General features: G+C 40.6%; 1 protein-coding gene across 1 annotated transcript in view; it reads right to left on the reverse strand.

Moving 5' to 3' along the window:
• ACACA (acetyl-CoA carboxylase alpha) overlaps positions 1–19076 on the reverse strand; it is a 624740-nt gene that overhangs the window by 132163 nt on the left and 473501 nt on the right. The window contains exons 47-48 of the mRNA XM_073542564.1: positions 10722–10842; positions 5582–5678 (exon numbers count right to left, since the gene is read on the reverse strand). Coding sequence (XP_073398665.1) covers positions 5582–5678; positions 10722–10842 — 218 coding nt within the window. The remainder of the gene's footprint in view (positions 1–5581; positions 5679–10721; positions 10843–19076) is intronic.

Here is a 19076-nt window from a genome sequence, read left to right on the forward strand (position 1 = left end):
CTTCTATGTTTTGGCAGTGTGTATTCACCACAAATGTAACAGAATGAGTCTGGATCGTTAAGACAACTTCTTCTTGATGAGTTCATGCTTTTCACTGGAAAACAGACAACAACATAAAGTTAGTGCAAAAATCAAGCTATGAACAAACTTTTAGAACACTAATTAACACAAAACTATATTGAGAACTGCTCAGTTCAAGTACTAATCCAAAGAAATTAATGAGATGATGCGTCGCATTTACCAACAAGTGCTATAAATAAGATACCAAAAATCTCAAAAACTTGAGCCAATCTGGCAAAACTGATGACATATTCAGAATCAGCACCCCAAAAATACCCTAAATTCGATGAAATATCTTTGGCACCAAAAATGCTGTTGACCAGTGTTATCGGTCTATCTAAACAGGTGGACAATAACCCGGCAATTGACAAATGAGAAAAAAGCTCATTCATAGGGTTCAATGATTTATATTAGGCTTAAAATATTGCTCTTAGCAGCACATTGTCAGGACAGTCCCAGAGTTCTCAAAGATGGAGCAGACTGCACAGTGACCCAGATCTCTGCACAGCCCCCCCACAGTGCTATTGTACAGTTGTGGCCAAAAGTATTGACACCCCTGCAATTCTGTCAGGTAATACTCAGTTTCTTCCTGAAAATGATTGCAAACACAAATTCTTTGGTATTATTATCTTCATTTAATTTGTCTTAAATTAAAAAACACGAAAGAGAATGAAGCAAAAAGCAAAACATTAATCATTTCACACAAAACTCCAAAAATGGGCCAGACAAAAGTATTGGCACCCTCAGCCTAATACTTGGTTGCACAACCTTTAGCCAAAATAACTGCGACCAACCGCTTCCGGTAACCATCAATAAGTTTCTTACAATGCTCTGCTGGAATTTTAGACCATTCTTCTTTGGCAAACTGCTCCAGGTCCCTGATATTAGAAGGGTGCCTTCTCCAAACTGCCATTTTTAGATCTCTCCACAGGTGTTCTATGGGATTCAGGTCTGGACTCATTGCTGGCCATCTTAGAAGTCTCCAGTGCTTTCTCTCAAACCATTTTCTAGTGCTTTTTGAAGTGTGTGTTTTGGGTCATTGTCCTGCTGGAAGACCCATGACCTCTGAGGGAGACCCAGCTTTCTCACACTGGGCCCTACATTATGCTGCAAAATTTGTTGGTAGTCTTCAGACTTCATAATGCCATGCACACGGTCAAGCAGTCCAGTGCCAGAGGCAGCAAAGCAACCCCAAAATATCAGGGAACCTCCGCCATGCTTGACTGTAGGGACCGTGTTCTTTTCTTTGAATGCCTCTCTTTTTCTCCTGTAAACTCTATGTTTATGCCTTTGCCCAAAAAGCTCTACTTTTGTCTCATCTGACCAGAGAACATTCTTCCAAAACGTTTTAGGCTTTTTCAGGTAAGTTTTGGCAAACTCCAGCCTGGCTTTTTTAATGTCTCGAGGTAAGAAGTGGGGTCTTCCTGGGTCTCCTACCATACGGTCCCTTTTCATTCAGACGCCGACGGATAGTACGGGTTGACACTGTTGTACCCTCGGACTGCAGGGCAGCTTGAACTTGTTTGGATGTTAGTCGAGGTTCTTTATCCAACATCCGCACAATCTTGCGTTGAAATCTCTTGTCAATTTTTCTTTTCCGTCCACATCTAGGGAGATTAGCCACAGTGCCATGGGCTTTAAACTTCTTGATGACACTGCGCACGGTAGACACAGGAACATTCAGGTCTTTGGAGATGGACTTGTAGCCTTGAGATTGCTCATGCTTCCTCACAATTTGGTTTCTCAAGTCCTCAGACCGTTCTTTGGTCTTCTTTCTTTTCTCTATGCTCAATGTGGTACACACAAGGACACAGGACAGAGGTTGAGTCAACTTTAATCCATGTCAACTGGCTGCAAGTGTGATTTAGTTATTGCCAACACCTATTAGGTGCCACAGGTAAGTTACAGGTGCTGTTAATTACACAAATTAGAGAAGCATCACATGATTTTTCGAACAGTGCCAATACTTTTGTCCGCCCTCTTTTTTATGTTTGGTGTGGAATTATATCCAATTTGGCTTTAGGACAATTCTTTTTGTGTTTTTTCATTTAAGATAAATTAAACGAAGATAATAATACCAAAGAATTTGTGTTTGCAAAGATTTTCAGGAAGAAACTGAGTATTATCTGGCAGAATTGCAGGGGTGTCAATACTTTTGGCCACAACTGTATATTCAGATATTTAGCCAATGTCAGGGGCGGGTGGAAACCAGGCCGGGAACGCGCCATACCCAACAGTCCCAGAATTCTCAAAGATGGACACAATCCCCGACATAACTATTCTATATTCAGACATTTAGCCAATGTCAGGGGGATTGCTAGGGTCCAGAAAGATTAGGAAAACTAGCTACGATACTACCACTCCATCGCTAAATAAAAATCAAGGTAATGCAACTCTCTCTGTTTTTTTCACATAGTCCTAATTTTTCCTTATGTTGCTCATTGCTGTTCTTGGGTTATGTTTTTCATTCCTTTTATCGGTATTTATTTTTGTAAGGTAAACTTGTGTAATACTGAGAAAACTGTGAACAGAAGACACATTTTCCTTTCTCACTCAGTAGTTGATTTGTTTTAACAGCATGCACCACAGAAAGTGCATTTATGATTCACTGCGGTGTATCTCCACAAGAGCGGCCAATCAACGCTAGACAGAAAATTGCAGTTTTTTTTTTTCCGTTTTTAGGGTTTATCCTGAACCCTGAGCATAACACGCTTTATATATCACAGAACAACACATATTCAGATATTCTTTTAAGAACTCAGCAACTGCTAATTCCCCTGAGACAATTAAAAGACTGGAAGCCCTCAGTGTAAGGGACTCGGTGGGACGTCAATGTTTAACGCACGTGTTCCATTTATGATTTTCATGGACAGATTACGAACACATCTATGGGGCTGTTCATGCATCGTTTGTTTGTGGACTGCGTATTCATGCAAAAATCATAGAGACTTGTCAATTTTTTACCTGCATCACTAATGAAAAGAATACAAGTCTATGGGTGTGCACTGTGCAGTCTGTGAGTAGCATTGCTAGGGTAGGAGAATCTTGATGGCAAAAATGGACATACTGACCAAACATTTATAAAGCTTGTATCCAAAATACTGATGTCACTAGCACTGTTATATTGCGTACATGAACAAACACGGACATCTCAATGAGGCCTTAGGGTATATTCAGACATGTCCTTTTTTGCTGTGTTTTTCACAAAGTGTATATGGTGTATAAAATACACAGCATTTTACTCTACAAGCATAATAATCAATGAGATTTGTAAAATCTTATGTATACACAGTTTTTTTTCCCACACGTATTTTGAGCCTTGCTACACGTTTTTCACCTATGCAAACACACAAGTAAAAATGCAGCAAAAATGCACTTATTGAACACAGCAGTTCCTTGCTGGCACTCAATTTAAAACCCCTTAGTGACGGAGCCAAATTTTTGAAATCTGACCGTCACTTTATGTGGTAATAACTCTGGAACGCTTCAACAAATCCCAGTGATTTTGAGACTGCTTTTTTTGTGACACATTATACTTTATCATAATGGTAAATTTAAGCTGATATGTTTTGTGTTTATTTTTAAAAAAATATCAGAAATTTGAGAAAAATGTTAAAAAATTAGCAATTTTCAAACTTTGAATGATTATCCCTTTTATTCAGATACCATATCAAAACATGAATAAATAATATTTCCCACATGTCTGCTTTATATCAGCACCATTTGTAAAATGTTCTTTTATTTTGTTAGTATTTTAGGAGGTTTAAAAATGTAGCAGTAATTTTTCATTTTTTCTAGGAAATTTACAAAATTTATTTTTTTAAGGACCTATCCATGTTTGAAGTGCCTTTGGGGTCCTATATATTAGGAAACCCCCCAAAATTATACCATTTTAAAAACAGCACCCCCTGACATATTGAAAACTAAAGTCAGGTAGTTTATTAACCCTTCAGGTGATTTTCAAGAATTATTGAAAAGTGGCCTGACACAAATGAAAATGTGTATTTTTACCACCTAAATGCCGCTAACGTCTGAACAGGTTACAACAGCCGTCAGACTCTAAGGCCACTATTTGGTTGTGAATTGTCATGGCAAGCATCAGGACCACACAATCATGATCTCAGGGTGCTGATGGGGATAAAGAGGAAGCCCCCACACTCTTGTTAACCATTTATATGATGCAGCCACTATTGACAGCAGCATCTAAGGGGTTAAACAGATATGGCTGGTGCACACGGATCGTGGCTAATGCAGCAAGTTGTCAGCTATCGTGTACAGCCGACAGCTGCTGGATGGTCACTTGTATGGGAAGGCAATTCTCTTATATCTCAGGTCAGTAAAAAGACGTATTGGTGGTCAGTAAGGGGTTAGAAAGATAACGAACAAAAAAAACTGTTGGATAGCTTCCTAAAATGGCTTTGTCGACAGAAGAAAAAAATGCTGCAAAAACAGAACAGCACACAGCGTCTTTTTCATAAAATGAATACAATGCACAGCAATGTCAAAAAGACATTGCTGTGCACATGTTCAGCCTTTTGTCACTTCTTTTAACTTCTTCAGGGTTTTGTAAACCAAAAAACTGTTTAAAAGAAATGACATGTTCCTTAATCAGCACCTTCCACTGGGAAGCCGACCGTACTCCATACTGCAACGTCAAAAACGCTGGCAGTAGAGGCAAAACCGTCGACTTAGCCACTTCAGGAAGCTATCCGCCAGTGTTCTTCTAAAGCTGCACCACCTGGGAAAACTTGGCTGTCGTGCTGGCATCAGAAAGATGTTGTGTGCACATATCCTTCCAGTTAACATATCCGTACCTTCTGGGTTCTGAGAATCTACTAGGCACAAGGGTTTTTGCTTGGAACTTGGCACTTTTTCCTTTTATATGCAAGAAACCTATATGAGAATATTTTTTTGCTTCCAACAGCAATATTTTAGTGGTGACTTCTAGTTTCCTAAACTGCTCTGGTAAAAGAAAAGCCGAGCCGTGCTGTGATTGGATGCTATGGGTAACAAAGACCGTTTTAATTTTCGACAGTTGTCATAAATCTGCCCAAATGGCTTCTTAAATGATGCGGCTTTTCCTGCCCCTAGTTATCAACAGTTACTGTCAGGTGAAGACAACTAGCTGTACATTTCTCCAGAGGTGGCCTAACCCGTAGAGAAAAATGGTTGGGTTACTGGAGAAGGACCACAAATAACCACAGATTTGTGTCATGGGACACATGATCAATTAAATTATGAAAATGCAAGCCTCCCAAGTATTTGCATCCCTATTGGCAACACATTTATGTCCTTAACCTAAGGGGTGAAAATACATACTCTAGGGCGCATACCACCAAACTACACCCCCCCCCCAAAAAAAAAACAAAAAACAGGTTGGTTGCAATGTATGAGAACACACCAAAGATTAGCATGGGTGTATATAGAGAAAAGTTAGGACTGAAGATAATTTAAAAAAAAAAAAAGGTTTGTAAAATAAAAGCTGTAATTTATTGTACAATTATAAGCCACTTCATCTTACCTGGCTCTTCCAACCACTACGGTTTGTGCCCATGGCTGCATTATTTCCATAAAAGATGCTTGGTCAAAGAATCCATTTAACCACTGTCCTTTCTGACCTACAGAAACAAGAAAATCATGTTTTTGTTTCATCGTATGACATTTTTCTGAATTTATTAAATCAGTATTATTCTTTTTTCTAAGGCTGCGTTCACATGCCGTGTTTTTTTTTCGCGTTTTTGCGGCGGTTTTTACCATGAAAAAACAGCATCCCATGCAATCCTATGGGATTCCGCAATGCTGTGCTAATGCTGCGGATTTTCCAGCGGCGGAATCGCATCGCGGAAAAATACGCTGCATGCTCATTATTTTTATTCCGCCCACATAGGAATACATTGTTCTGCTTAGTTTCCGCATGTGGCTGTGCCCACCATACGAAAAGTAAGCAGAACATTTGCGGATGGTACCCACGGTCCGGAGGAGAGGAGACTGTCGTCCGGGCTCTGGGTACCATATCCCTGTAAAAAATAGAATTAAAATTTAAAAATCGGATTATATTCACCTTCCGGCGTCCCGCGCAGCGTCCCCAGGCTTCAGCGATACACGTGGCAGCTCCCGTTCCCAGTGATGCATTGCGATGACCTTTGCTGACGTCGCGTCTCGCGATACTGTAGCGATCTCGTGAGACCGCGATGTCATCAAAGGTCATTGCCGCAATGCATCACTGGGAACGGGACCTGCTGGAGCATCACGGAGGCCTGGGGACACTGCGAGGGACATCGGAAGGTGAATATAACCCGATTTTTTATTTTTTTAATTATTTTTAACATTAGATCTTTTTACTACTGATGCACAGGCAGCCTCAATAGTGAAAAGTTGGTCACACTCGTCAAACATTATGTTTGACGAGTGTGACCAACCTGTCAATCAGTTCTCCAAGCGATACTACAGATCGCTTGGAAAACGCTAGCATTCTGCAAGCTAATTACGCTTACAAATCGCTAGTTTTTTCCGCGGGAATTTAAAATGCGATTTTCCCGCGAAATGGAATTCCGGAATTCTCGCGGTAACTTCTGCGGGATTCCGGTACGTGTGAACCCAGCCTAAAAGAAGCACTAGTAGGTAAATACATTTGATTTACAACATCATGATAATGCAACTGGCAAAATACTCAATTACACAATTCGCAACACAACATTGAAACATAGTTATTAAGTTCGAGTCCCTAGGTTGTTTTGGACTGTGTTCACATGTGCCATTTCTGTCCTGCTATGTATGTTGGTTGTCAGTTGCTTCTTTGTGATATGGGCTCTACTGCTATGTATGTGACGTCAATAGATAACTCTGTAAAGAGCGTAATATAGAGCAAGGTATAATTTTCAATTCTTTTATAGTAGGTAAACTTTCAGAAGACACTATTAAAGAAAACATTACATAAATAGATTTTTACATTCCTTGGAACACATTAGAATTATTACAGTACGTAAAAGGCAGAATGCACAAGGCAGATTAGTATTTAGTATAGGAAGGAAGGATGAAAGGCCAAGAAGAGATCTATACATGCAATAAAAGTTATAATACTATAAAACTAGGCATCCACATAAAATAACTGTCCAGGAAACCTGCCACTTTCTGTGAGTTTGACTCTCAAGCTTATATATATGGGGCTTCTTGACTCCTCCCTTCATGGCAGATGTGGGTGGAAGATGGGATCAAGCATGTTGGATTCCAACATTCCCGATCCTTAGTTTTGGATTGAGATAAACAACTTTCACAATCGGTTTTCCTGAATAAATATGTACCCCAAGCAGATAGCCATCATTTGCATTACAGATGAAGAGTAGAAAAGTGGGCAATTCAGAGAAAGAATTTGTGTCTTTAACGAGAACATATCAGCAGCATTTTACTAACTACACACAGGGCCATATTGGCACTGTCATACTGATAGAAATGATACCTCAGGCATTTTACTTACGCCCCTCATTCGATAAAACTGCGCAAGCACCGCCAGCGGCTAGGACTAGTGGCGTGCTTCAGCAAAATGGCACCAGTTGCACTGAGAAATCTGCACATGTGCAGCTGCTGGCGCCATTTTCCTGAAGACTTCCAAGAGCTCAATCTGCGCAAGCACCACCCGTGGCTAGGATGGTGTTGGCACAAAATTTTAAATAAAGAAGAAGAGACACCCAGATAGAGCAGAGGGGATGGAACAAAGCTGAAGACCCTATTCACAGTTCTGATGCACAAAGAGGTGAATACAAGGACACATCAAACAAGGATTAAAAACAATCTACAAATCGTAGATCAGTAGGACAGTGCCAATATGGCCTGTCTGTACTTTACTTAGTAAAATGCTGCTGACAGGTTCTCTTTAAAGAGAATATGTCAGTAAATTGATGATCACTTTATATTTTGCTCTGAATTGCTGCTACAATTAAAAGAAATATACTTTGAAATGCCTAGCTGGGGACTACGTGTCTCGGAGGACTAGTAAGAGGCAGTTCTCCGGCAGGTTCTCCCTATCCCACTCTCTTAGACTGACTGACTGGTCTTTCCCTAAACTCACATAGGAGTCATGGAGAGCAGGTGTGGAGAAGTCTGAAGTGCGCAATCCCAGCCAGAATTTCAAAATATGTTTTATCTGAAATGTCACAGTGTTTTACAGTAAAACACACGTGGCTGTAATAAAATGCAGCTCGTGATTCATTCATACTTCACTTGGATTGGGCAGCATGAATCTTCTTTTAGGCCCCCATTAAAATATGTGATAACAGTTAGAAAACTGAAGACAAACAAAAAAAAGAATCATAAATGATCAATGATGAAGCTAAAAACAACAATAGTAGATGGGGAGTACCAAAGCTTGCACTGATGAGAGACTGCATGGCACAGTGGCAGTGCCCACTCAATCACCATGATGGAACGGTACAAGTGAGTACCATATCTACCACTGGCATTTCATGCACCATAACGTTAGGATGACATAATAAAAGGTGGCTCCCTCACAGTTCAGTAAATATTTGATATAATTACTTTATAATGATACATAATTTAATAGAAGCTTATTGGATATTTATGGATATTTTATAAGAAAACTACAAACATTCCCTTAGAGACATTTAGAATTTTTCTTTCAAGCTAAATGAAATAATTACTAATATTAACCTTTCATATTCATTTGCACTATAGTTCATTAAGCTGGAAAATGATACTACAATTAACAAAATCTTTTTGTTCTTCCAAGTTGGAATAAGACTTGTGACAAACTCTAAGCAATCTGCCATGTGTCCCATAGATGCCTGAGTCAGCATGATCGCAGTATGGAAAGTGCACCTTAGTGATTAATGTTTGATAGTTTCCATCTTGTTCCTTGCGTCGGACACCTTAAACAAGCTAAAGCACGGCAAACAGTCAGCGCAGAAAACAGATTCATTTGAACCCCAACCTCTGAAATCATAAGCCCAAAACCAATTAAAACAATGTCTCCAAGTGCTGTAACCTTTCCTGACTTAAAGTGGCAGGCAAGAGTGTTTTGTCATGGAGAAAAAAGCCTTGTAATTACTATGTTCTACATTGCAGGCTTCTTGGCCCCAATGTACAGTGTGAGCATCCATTCAGACCTATCTTCCAATCATGAGCCTGAGCTGCTGGTTTAGATTCCAGCCCAGCGTCTCGCGTCACATTGAAGAATCTCATGGCCCTATCTTCTCTAATAAATGGCTTTAACTTTTCACCTACCAGATATCTACTTTAACTTATCACCTGGAATCATCTGCTTTTCCTAACGCCTCCACTAAATTAAAATCTGAAAGCCACCCGATTTGGAGCCTGGCTGGAGCTAGCATTTCAGACAGGAGGATGAATAGTCGCAGAGGGAATGTAAAAATATTATCCAAATAGAGCAAACGGAGCTAAGCACAAACCTATTTAACGTTTCTTCAGTCTCATTCACCTTCTCGTCCCGGAGTTTAAGGACGTCTGCACATCTCAGAACTAGGGTGTTATTAGCTTTTACCAAACAGCAGAGGGAAGGTTGGGAAGCAATTTTCTGCCTCAAATAGATGCAAGTTTGGGAGCTTCCGTGGTTCTCAGATGCAGTCAGAACCATAAGAAAATTAAACAGCTCATAAAAGTACAAATGAAGCTCTACGTGTAATGGCGAAATAAAGCTGCTGTTTATTGTTACAATTGTTTTTTTACAGAAGTAATAGTCCACAAAGTAGCCTGCACAACAATTAAGGAATACAGTAAAAGGGGTATACCTTAAAAAGCATAGAAGTAACTATTTTGATAAATTATGGGGTCCCTGGCTTGGGGGTAACCAGTGATCAGCCTCGATAGGATCTTGTTAGATGTGTATCAGTTGCTATGAAATCACTATACATTGTGTTTACACAAGCCAATCGGCTGTGTGCCTTTTCACTTGGCTGGTCTTGACCGGCCTGATTTATTCTATTTTGTATGGTCGTATATCTATGATATGGTATTCTGAACAACAAATGTTAGGGGTGGGGGGTGTTCAGGGTATGGAGGATGGGGATAAACACTTATGGTGGAGAATGTTTTTTTGTGTCTGTGTCACTGTTATAAAATTAATAAAAATGTACTTGATTTAAAAAAGAAATACAGGAAAAGTACAATGTAGTGAGCTACTATAAATTACATCTGCATATTGGAATCCCATGATGAGCCCTGCGGCTACATAAACTTACAAACTACGTAGAGATGTACAACACTTTGGAAATGGTCTCACTTGGGGTTCCATCTCTATGTTTTATGGCCATTTCCATTATTTCTTGATGCTTTCTTGTAGATGTGTCTTTACAAATGATATGTTCCTTGGGGTTCATTCACAAATATAGATTTTCAGTTACTGATATTATATAGTAAATTTTGTCACAAAACCTCAGTAAATCCAAATCAAATCTATTTCCACCTGAGAAATCTGCAGTGTATCTACCCCATGTGTTCATACTGTACAAGTCAGATTGTTGTGTACCCTTGAAACTAAGTGGTAAAAAATGCAAGGAATTCGTACTCCCCGTTTTCAGTGTAGTGGTGGCCATATTTCCCCACTGAGCTCTCTGGATGCTCTTATCAGTCTGATTTTTAAGATATTGAACATATACAAATTTCACATTTTAGACATGGCATGTACATACTTGGGTGAGGTCGTCCAGCCAGCATCCATCTAGGATCATAAGGTGCTTTGGTGGGAACAAAATCGATTGGACGTTCAACCGGATCCTTTGAGGTAATTATGGGGACAGGACTGGAAACACACTAGTAAATAAGACAAAACCAGAAATTCAGGAATGACATATTCAATGAAAATGTCAGCAAAATTATTCAAAATGTGGTAAAATAAATACAGGATATAATAATAATAAAAAAAACAAAAAATGCAAAACCAGCAGCGCAATATAATGGATGATATAGCTGGATAAATACTATTGTTGAACTACTTTTTGAATATTAGAGTACACATCATGTTTTGGGGAGGCCAAGTTTAGTCTTATTCAGTTAGCCCAAGGATGAAATCCATGTGACTTATATTTCAGCTTTACCATTCAGCTGGGTAGAGAGTGGGATGTACTTGACAAATATTATAAATACACGTATATCAATAGGTATTGATTTCAGAAATACATAAAACTACTGTTGATGAATAGAATTAGCAGTGGGGCTCGTGTGGAAACAGTAAAAATTCAATAAAAAAAGGTGTGATTCGGAACTAGTCCAACTTATTTTACTGTGCAGCGACACAAGTGTATATACACACTCACACCTGTACAGCCAGAGTATATTGTTTCCAATAAGCACATGATCACCCACATAAAACAGGCTTCACTGATAATAATAAAATAGAAATCCACTGATACACATGTATTTAAAATACATATTTACCTATTTTTATAGCAGATATGCATACACAGAAGTGAAACACATGGTCTGTGTGTGTATATATATATATATATATATATATATATATATATATATATATCATCTGTGTCCAACTAGATGATGTTCATATCAGGTCCCTGTGGGGGCCATATCATCACTTTCGTCACTGTCACTTTCAGGACAACTTGTTCTTTACAGTGAAGATAGATCTCAAAAGACATTGGCTGTATGTTTGCGAGTCACTGTCCTACGCAGAATACATTTTGAAGCAATCAGATGCCTCCCTGATGGTATTGCTTAACCCCTTCAGCCTCCAAGCCTGTTTTCACCTTCATGACCAAGCAGAGGCGTATCTAGGGTGGGCAGCCGGGGCATGCGCCTCAGCCACAGCTGGCAGATGGCCGAAGTTGAGCTGTCTAATGCGGCGCTTCGAAGTGTCTACCTGGGAGTCGGCAGTTTTCTGAGCTAGCTGTCAAGCTGACAGACGACACAGAGAAACTGCAGCATGCTAGCTCCCATTATTCAATAGTACTTGCATCTAACAGAGCAACACCAGCGGTGTGATCATGTCATGTGATCACGCCACTGACATCACTCACCGGCGCTGCAGAGGCGCAGATGGATAGCAAGTGCGCCATGTTAGTTGGTGTATTGTGTGTGTGTGTGTGTGTGTGTGTGTGGTATTTACTGTGTGTGGGGGGGGGTGTTTACTGTGCGTGGGGCAGCATTCACTGTGTGTGGGTGGGTTACTTACTGTGTGGGGATATTTAGCTTGATTGGATTTTTAGTGTAACTGGGCTGGGTGAGATTTCGTGCAACGGGGTATGATTTGAGGACGCAAATTTGGGGAACAAGGAAGTGACAGGTGCAGACAATATGGGGAGCGGGAGAAATTTGAAAACAAATTATGAAGAGGAAAGTATGAAATGGGGGGCATGAATGGGGGAAGGGTAGACACACAGTATGGCAAGTGATAGTATGGGTGGGGACAGTATGAGGACTGAAGGGAAAATGTAAGAGGACACAGAATGGGGGTGATGGGATAGGTGTAGACAAAGCATGGGGAGTCTTAGAAATGTGTGAGGAGGCAGTATGGAAAGTGAGAGGGTAAATGAATGATGAGGGAGGGGGAACATGTGAGGAGACAGTGTGGGGGAAAAAGTGTGAATGGGCACAGACTAGAGACTGAGTAGTGTGGGGGTGTAGCATGGGGCAACAGTGTAAGGGCACAGCCAGGAGGTGACAGTATATGAAGGGGTGGATGTGATGAGGGGGGCACAGTTTAGAGACTGGGCCCTATAGGGGGGACTCAGTGTGAGAGAACAGTGTGAAGAGAGGGCCCAGTATGGAAAGGAGGGAGCAGTGTGGAGAGCATGCACCATGAGAGGGATAGCGTGGGGTGATAATTTGTGCAGGAAATATAGCGAGGGGCAATTATTTATTCAGAGGCTCAGTGTACTGCAGATATTTTTATTCGGGAGCTTTATAATGACACTGCTATCTTAAAGGGTGTCATGTGGGGATGTGCTGCACAAGTCCGGAGAAGATGACAGTCTGAAGAGGCGGCTGTGGATGAGAAGACTCATGGAGTCTGGACAAGATGAAGAAAAGAAAGAGAACGACTTCAGGGATAGTGTTATCTATAAGGTTCCTGAATGTAAATTTTTTTTGTGATACTAATTTTCATATTTTTAATTATGTTAGGAGCATTAAAGGGGTTGTCCAAGTTCGTGATGAGTCTGCAGTCATTCTATGTGACTGCAGACATCTGAATTCTCACAGTGCACACTGCCAGGATTCTCTGGTGCTCGTGATTTGCATACATGTGATCACCTATAGTGACTGCAGATTTTCATTTCAAACCTGGACACACCCTTTCATTATAAAATGAAGCCCTGCAGCCATTCCTAACAGCGTGTAATATCCTCACTGTCAGGATTCAGTTCTGCTTGCTGGGTCCAGCAGTCATCACATGGCCGCTTCACTCATATACGATTTTCATACTTACACTGTTATGTGACAATGAGTTTCTCTTCCTGCTTCTCTCAGGTTTTCACTGAACATTGAATTATGAAGAGCAGCTCGTCAGCACGTGACTAAGTGTGCACATCGCATACGCGCTTGGGGGGCCAGACTGAATTCTTGCCCCAGGTGCCAAAAAACCTAGATACACCTCTGTGATCAGGCCAAATTTTACAATTCTGACCAGTATCACTTTATGTGGTGATAACTCTGGAATGCTTCAACGGATCCCACTGATTCTGATATTGTTTTTCATGACATACTGTACTTCACGATAGTGGTAAAATTTCTTCGACAAGACTTGCATTTATTTGTGGAAAAAACGGAAATTTTGTAATTTTTATACTCTTAAATCAGAGAGATATATCACACAAAATAGTTAATAAATAACATTTCCCACATGTCTAATTTACATCAGCACAATTTTTGAAATATAATTTTTTTTTTTAAATTATAAGGGTTAAGTGGACCAGCGATTTCTAATTTTTTCAACAAAATCTACAAAACCATTTTTTTTTTTGGCACCACATGACATTTGAAGTGACTTTGAGGGGTCAATATGACAGAAAATACCCAAACGTGACACCATTCTAAAAACTGCACCCTTTAAGATGCTCAAAACCACATTCAAGACGTTTTTTAACCCTTTAGGTGCTTCATAGGAATTTTTAGAATGTGGAAGGAAAAAAAATACAGTAACATTTAACTTTTTTTCACAAAAAAATTTACTTTAGACTCAATTTTTATTTTATTTTCACAAGGGTAACAGGAAAAAATGGATCCTAAAATTTACTGTGTCATTTCTCCTGAAAATGGCGAAACACAATATGTGAGCGAAAACTACTGTTCGGGTGCACAGCAGAGCTCGGAAGTGAAGGAGCGACATTTCACTTTTTGAATGCAAAATTTGCTGGAATAATTAATGGACACCATTTCACGTTTGGAGAGCCCCTGATGTACCTAAACAGTAGAAACCCACCACAAGTGACATCATTTTGGGAACTAGACCCCTCAGGGAACTAATCTAGATGTGTTTTGAGCACCTTGAACCCCCAGGTGATTTCAGAAGTTTATAACATTGAGCAGAGAAAATAAGAAAAAAAAAAATCCTTTTTTTCCACAAAAATGTATCTATAAGTCCCAATTTTTTTTATTTTCACAAGATGACAGGAGAAAATGATCTCCAAAATTTGTTGTGCAATTTCTCCTGAGTACAAAGTTACCCCATATGTGATTGAAAACTACTTTTGAGGCACAGTGCAAAGCTCAGAAGGGAAGAAGCACCATACTGGAGTCAAGATTTTGCTGGCCAGGTTTGAAGGTGCTATGTCACATTGGCAGAGACCCTGAGGTGGGAGAACAGCAGAACTCCCCATAAGAGACACAATTTTAAAAACACTTCTCAATGAATTAATCTAGGTGTGCAGTGATCATATTGACACCACAGGTGGGTCACAGAATTTTATACCAAAGGGAAATGAAGACAAAAAGAAATACATTTTTACCACCAAAATTTAGTTTTAGTGCCAGATTTTACATTATCACACTGGCAAATGGGCAAAAATGGCACCAAAATGTGTCCCACAATTTTTGCTGAATGTTAAAATACTCCATATGTGGCTTAGTCATTTGGTGAGATTTGGGATAGACAGAGTGCCATTTGGCTCCTGGAGCACAGATTTTCCTACAATAGTTTGTGGACTCAATGTACAGAGACCCTAAGGCTGGAGTCACACACAACGAATAAAAAATCGGTCCCATTTTAACGGTACGAAATCGCACAAAGAATTCTTGTCCAAGGATCCGTCTGTCATCCCATTTTCCGGCGATGAACCGATTTTATTCACATCTAAGCATCAAATTGACATCCAATGCCAATTCCTGATGCTCTTTCCTGTTGACCAGGAGAAGTCTTGCGATTTAATCGCAAGTCACAGGTGTGGTGCGTTTTCAATGCGTTTTTTAATCGCATCCATAGACTTGCATTGTCGAATCCGATCTGAAAATCGGTGACAATCGCAGCATGCTGCGATTGTCTCGGTCCGAGGAACGGATGCGATAAAAAAACGCATGATGGGAGCAGCAACATAGAATAACATTGGGACGAATGCAATGCGATTTTTTCATCGCATTGCATTCGTCCGATTTTATCGCTAGTGTGACTCCGGCCTAAGTGCTAGAAGAGCAGAATCCCCCCTCAAGAGACCACGTTTTGGAAATTATACCCCTTTGGGAATTTATCTCCAGGTTCAGTGATGATTTTTACTCCATGGGTGTTTTTCAGAAAAAAGCAGCAGTGGATGTTGCTGTGTGAAAATTGCAAAATTCAGTTGAAGTGACCAGTACATTGTGCTCAGCTTATGCTTCTGGAGACACGCACTCTGTAAATTAGGCAGGCTCTTAACAGTACAGAAATAGCAAAATGTGGTTTGGGTGCAGAAAAGAGAGGAGCATTTAGATTTGGGAGCGCAGTATTTGCTGAATTTCTTTCAAGAGCCGTTAAGCTATAAGTAATGTGGAAAGCCTACTATATTTTCATTGACAGATGATGGCCCTGAGTGGGGAATTTTTTTGTGGATTGAGTTGAAGTTTTTATTGGGAACATTTTACATAACGTTTGGGATCACATTTATGCTGTGCTCTACGCTGAGCACTTACTTTGGAGTTTCCATCTAAATTTCCGAGTAACGTGATGCAGAAGAAATCCATGAACCATCCATTAACTATAATGCGGCAGCAGAGTTACCTCTGTTCAGCAATGTCCTTTTTTTCAGAAGTGCACAAACCTGTAGTGGACCGCGTTTTTATGCACTCCTAAAAAGACAGCGTTGGATCATAAGTGGTAAGGCGGCATCTACAGTGACTCCATCAGCCTCATTATAGGGAATTTTCCACAATGAGTTCCATCTGAATCACGTATTTCAGAGATATATGTGCGCCAAGCCTTACTGCGATCTTTGGGAGGCAAAGTGAACAAATCAACAGCAGGTGAAGCATTGATTTTATTTATTATTTTATGCTGTTTCCTGTGCGGTATAAGTGATTAGGCGACTTTGTTCTTCGGGTCGGTGCTATTACAGCGATACCAGATTTATACTTTTTATGTTTTGGTGCTCTTTTACACAATAAAAACTATTTTATAGAAAAAATAATTATTTTTGCATCGCTTAATTCTGAGAGCTATAACTTTTTTATTTTTCCGCTGATGGAGCTGTATGATAGCTTGTTTTTTTTCAGCACTAGATGACGTTTTCAGCTATACCATTTTAACTTACATTCATCTTTTTGATCACATTTTATTCCACTTTTTGTTTGGCGGTATGACAAAAAAAAGCCTCATTTTTTTCTTTTTTTTGTTTACTAAAGGGGTTAAATATTGGGACAGTTTTAGAGATCTGGTGGTTCCGGACGCAGCAATAATATCAAATATGTTTACTTTATTATTTTTTTTGTTCATAAAAAGTAGGAATTAGTCCTACCGGTAATGGTATTTCCAGGAGTCCATCATGACAGCACCACCAGGAGGTTGTCCTTCTTATCCTTGATAGGGACAGGAACACAGAAGGGTTAAATAGCCCCTCCCCACCAACACCCTTCAGTGATTTTCTAAGTACCACACCAGGATGGATGCAACGCAATTTTATTGAACTTCCTACCACACATGTTACATCACATATCAGATAGGAAATTCAAGGTAGGATATAAAAGGGGTGCTGTCATGATGGACTCCTGGAAATACCATTACCGGTAGGACTAATTCCTACTTTCCAGGACGTCCCTCCTGACAGCACCACCTGGAGAATTACCAAATTACTCCAACTAGGGTGGGATTACAGCCTGGAGGACTTTCCTCCCAAAGGCTGTCTGAGGACTTAAGGTATTAAATTTAGACCAGGTTGCGGCCTTGCATATCTGGTCCATAGATGCTCCCGCACTCTCTGCCCATGAGGCAGAAACTGCTCTTAGAGAATGGGCTCTAAGGTTTTCTGGCGGAGTCTCTCCCGCCGACACATATACTGCACTGATAGTTGATTTCAACCATCTAGCTAGAGTAGCTTTTGATGCCTTCTTCCCTTTGTTTTTGCATGCCATCTGGATGAAGAGGTTAAGAGTCTACTCTCCAGTCTTTTGTAAAATCAAAGTACTGGATGACAGCTCTTAGCGTCCAAGAGGTGGAGAGAGCGTTCGTTCTCGTTGTTGTAATTCTGGCAGAAAGCCGGTAGTACTATTTCTTGACTCCGGTGGAAGTCTGTAACCACCTTGGGAAGAAAGGCTGGATTTAATTTTAAGACGATAAAGTCTTCCTGGATTTTCAAATATGGATGCTCTATAGACAGGGCCTGAATCACCCCTATGCGTCTAGCAGTAGTTATTGCTACAAGAAATAGGGTTTTAAACATCACTGATTTTAAGAGGGCCTGCTCTAGTGGTTCATATGGGTCTTTGCGCAGCTCATTTAGGACCAAGCTGAGATCTCAAGGTGGTATCGAGCTACGGATTGTGGGTCTCATCCGCTGAATGGCTTTTATGAACCTTACTACCCAGGGATGATTGGCTAGGGGGAATCTACCGGCTTTCTACTATTTTGCATAGTAGATATTACGGAGTCAGAGAGTCCTTTTGATTTTAGGATCTCTGCCTCAGGATCCAGGCCGATAGTTGTAGCATTTCTGGTCTCTGATGAATAAAGGGTCCCTGAGTTAACAGGTCCCGTCTCGCTGGTAATAGTATCGGATCTTCCCGTGCCATCCATTTTAGTGAGAACCAGCTTCTTTTGGGCCAGTAAGGAACAATCAATATTACTAATGCTCTGCTTTTCTGGATCTTTCTTAAGACCCTTGTATAAGAGGGAGTGGCGGGAAGGCGTAAGCGAGCTCCATGTTCCAATCCTGAGCCAACGCGTCTACTCCTGTTGGGTTTTCTGCCGGGTTGAGCGAAAATAATTTCTTTGTTTTTGCATTCTTCCTTGTGACGAATAAGTCGATCTCTGGTGCCCCCCAGCGTTGGGATAGCTGTGTGAAGACCTCGCTTAGTGACCACTCTGAAGATTGGATCTTCTCTCTGCTCAGGAAGTCCGCTACCTGATTTCTGGATCCTTTCAGGTGGACTGCCGTAACGGAGGTTATTGTCCGTTCTGCCCAGCTTAAGATTTCGTGTGCTAGGTCCTTAAGGTGATGGTATCTGGGGCCTCCCTGATGTTGAAGGAAGGCAACTGTCGTTGAGTTGTCCGAGAAGATCCTGACATTCTGACCATTCAGTTCTTCTTGGCATGTTTTTAGTGCCTCCCAGACTGCTCTGAGCTCTCTGTAATTCGAGGACCGGTTGCGTACTGATGGGCCCCATGTCCCCTGGAGGTATCGACCTTCCATGTGAGCCCCCCAGCCTCTGAGACTGGCATCGGTAGTGATGTTTGTACCTGGCAACAGTCTCCAGGGTCTTCCTTTTCCGAGGTTTTGTGTTTGTCCACCAGGAAAGGGACTGCTTTCCTTCCTCGGAGAGTCTCATGTTTTTGTCTAGTGATGTTTCTCTGCCGTCTCTTTGTAGGATTATTGAGTGGAACTGGCTCCATTGGACACTGGAGATGCCTGAAG

The sequence above is a fragment of the Dendrobates tinctorius genome, unplaced genomic scaffold (genome assembly GCF_039654945.1).
Source record: "Dendrobates tinctorius isolate UK_male_01 unplaced genomic scaffold, ASM3965494v1 ptg000127l, whole genome shotgun sequence".
NCBI lineage: Eukaryota > Metazoa > Chordata > Amphibia > Anura > Dendrobatidae > Dendrobates > Dendrobates tinctorius.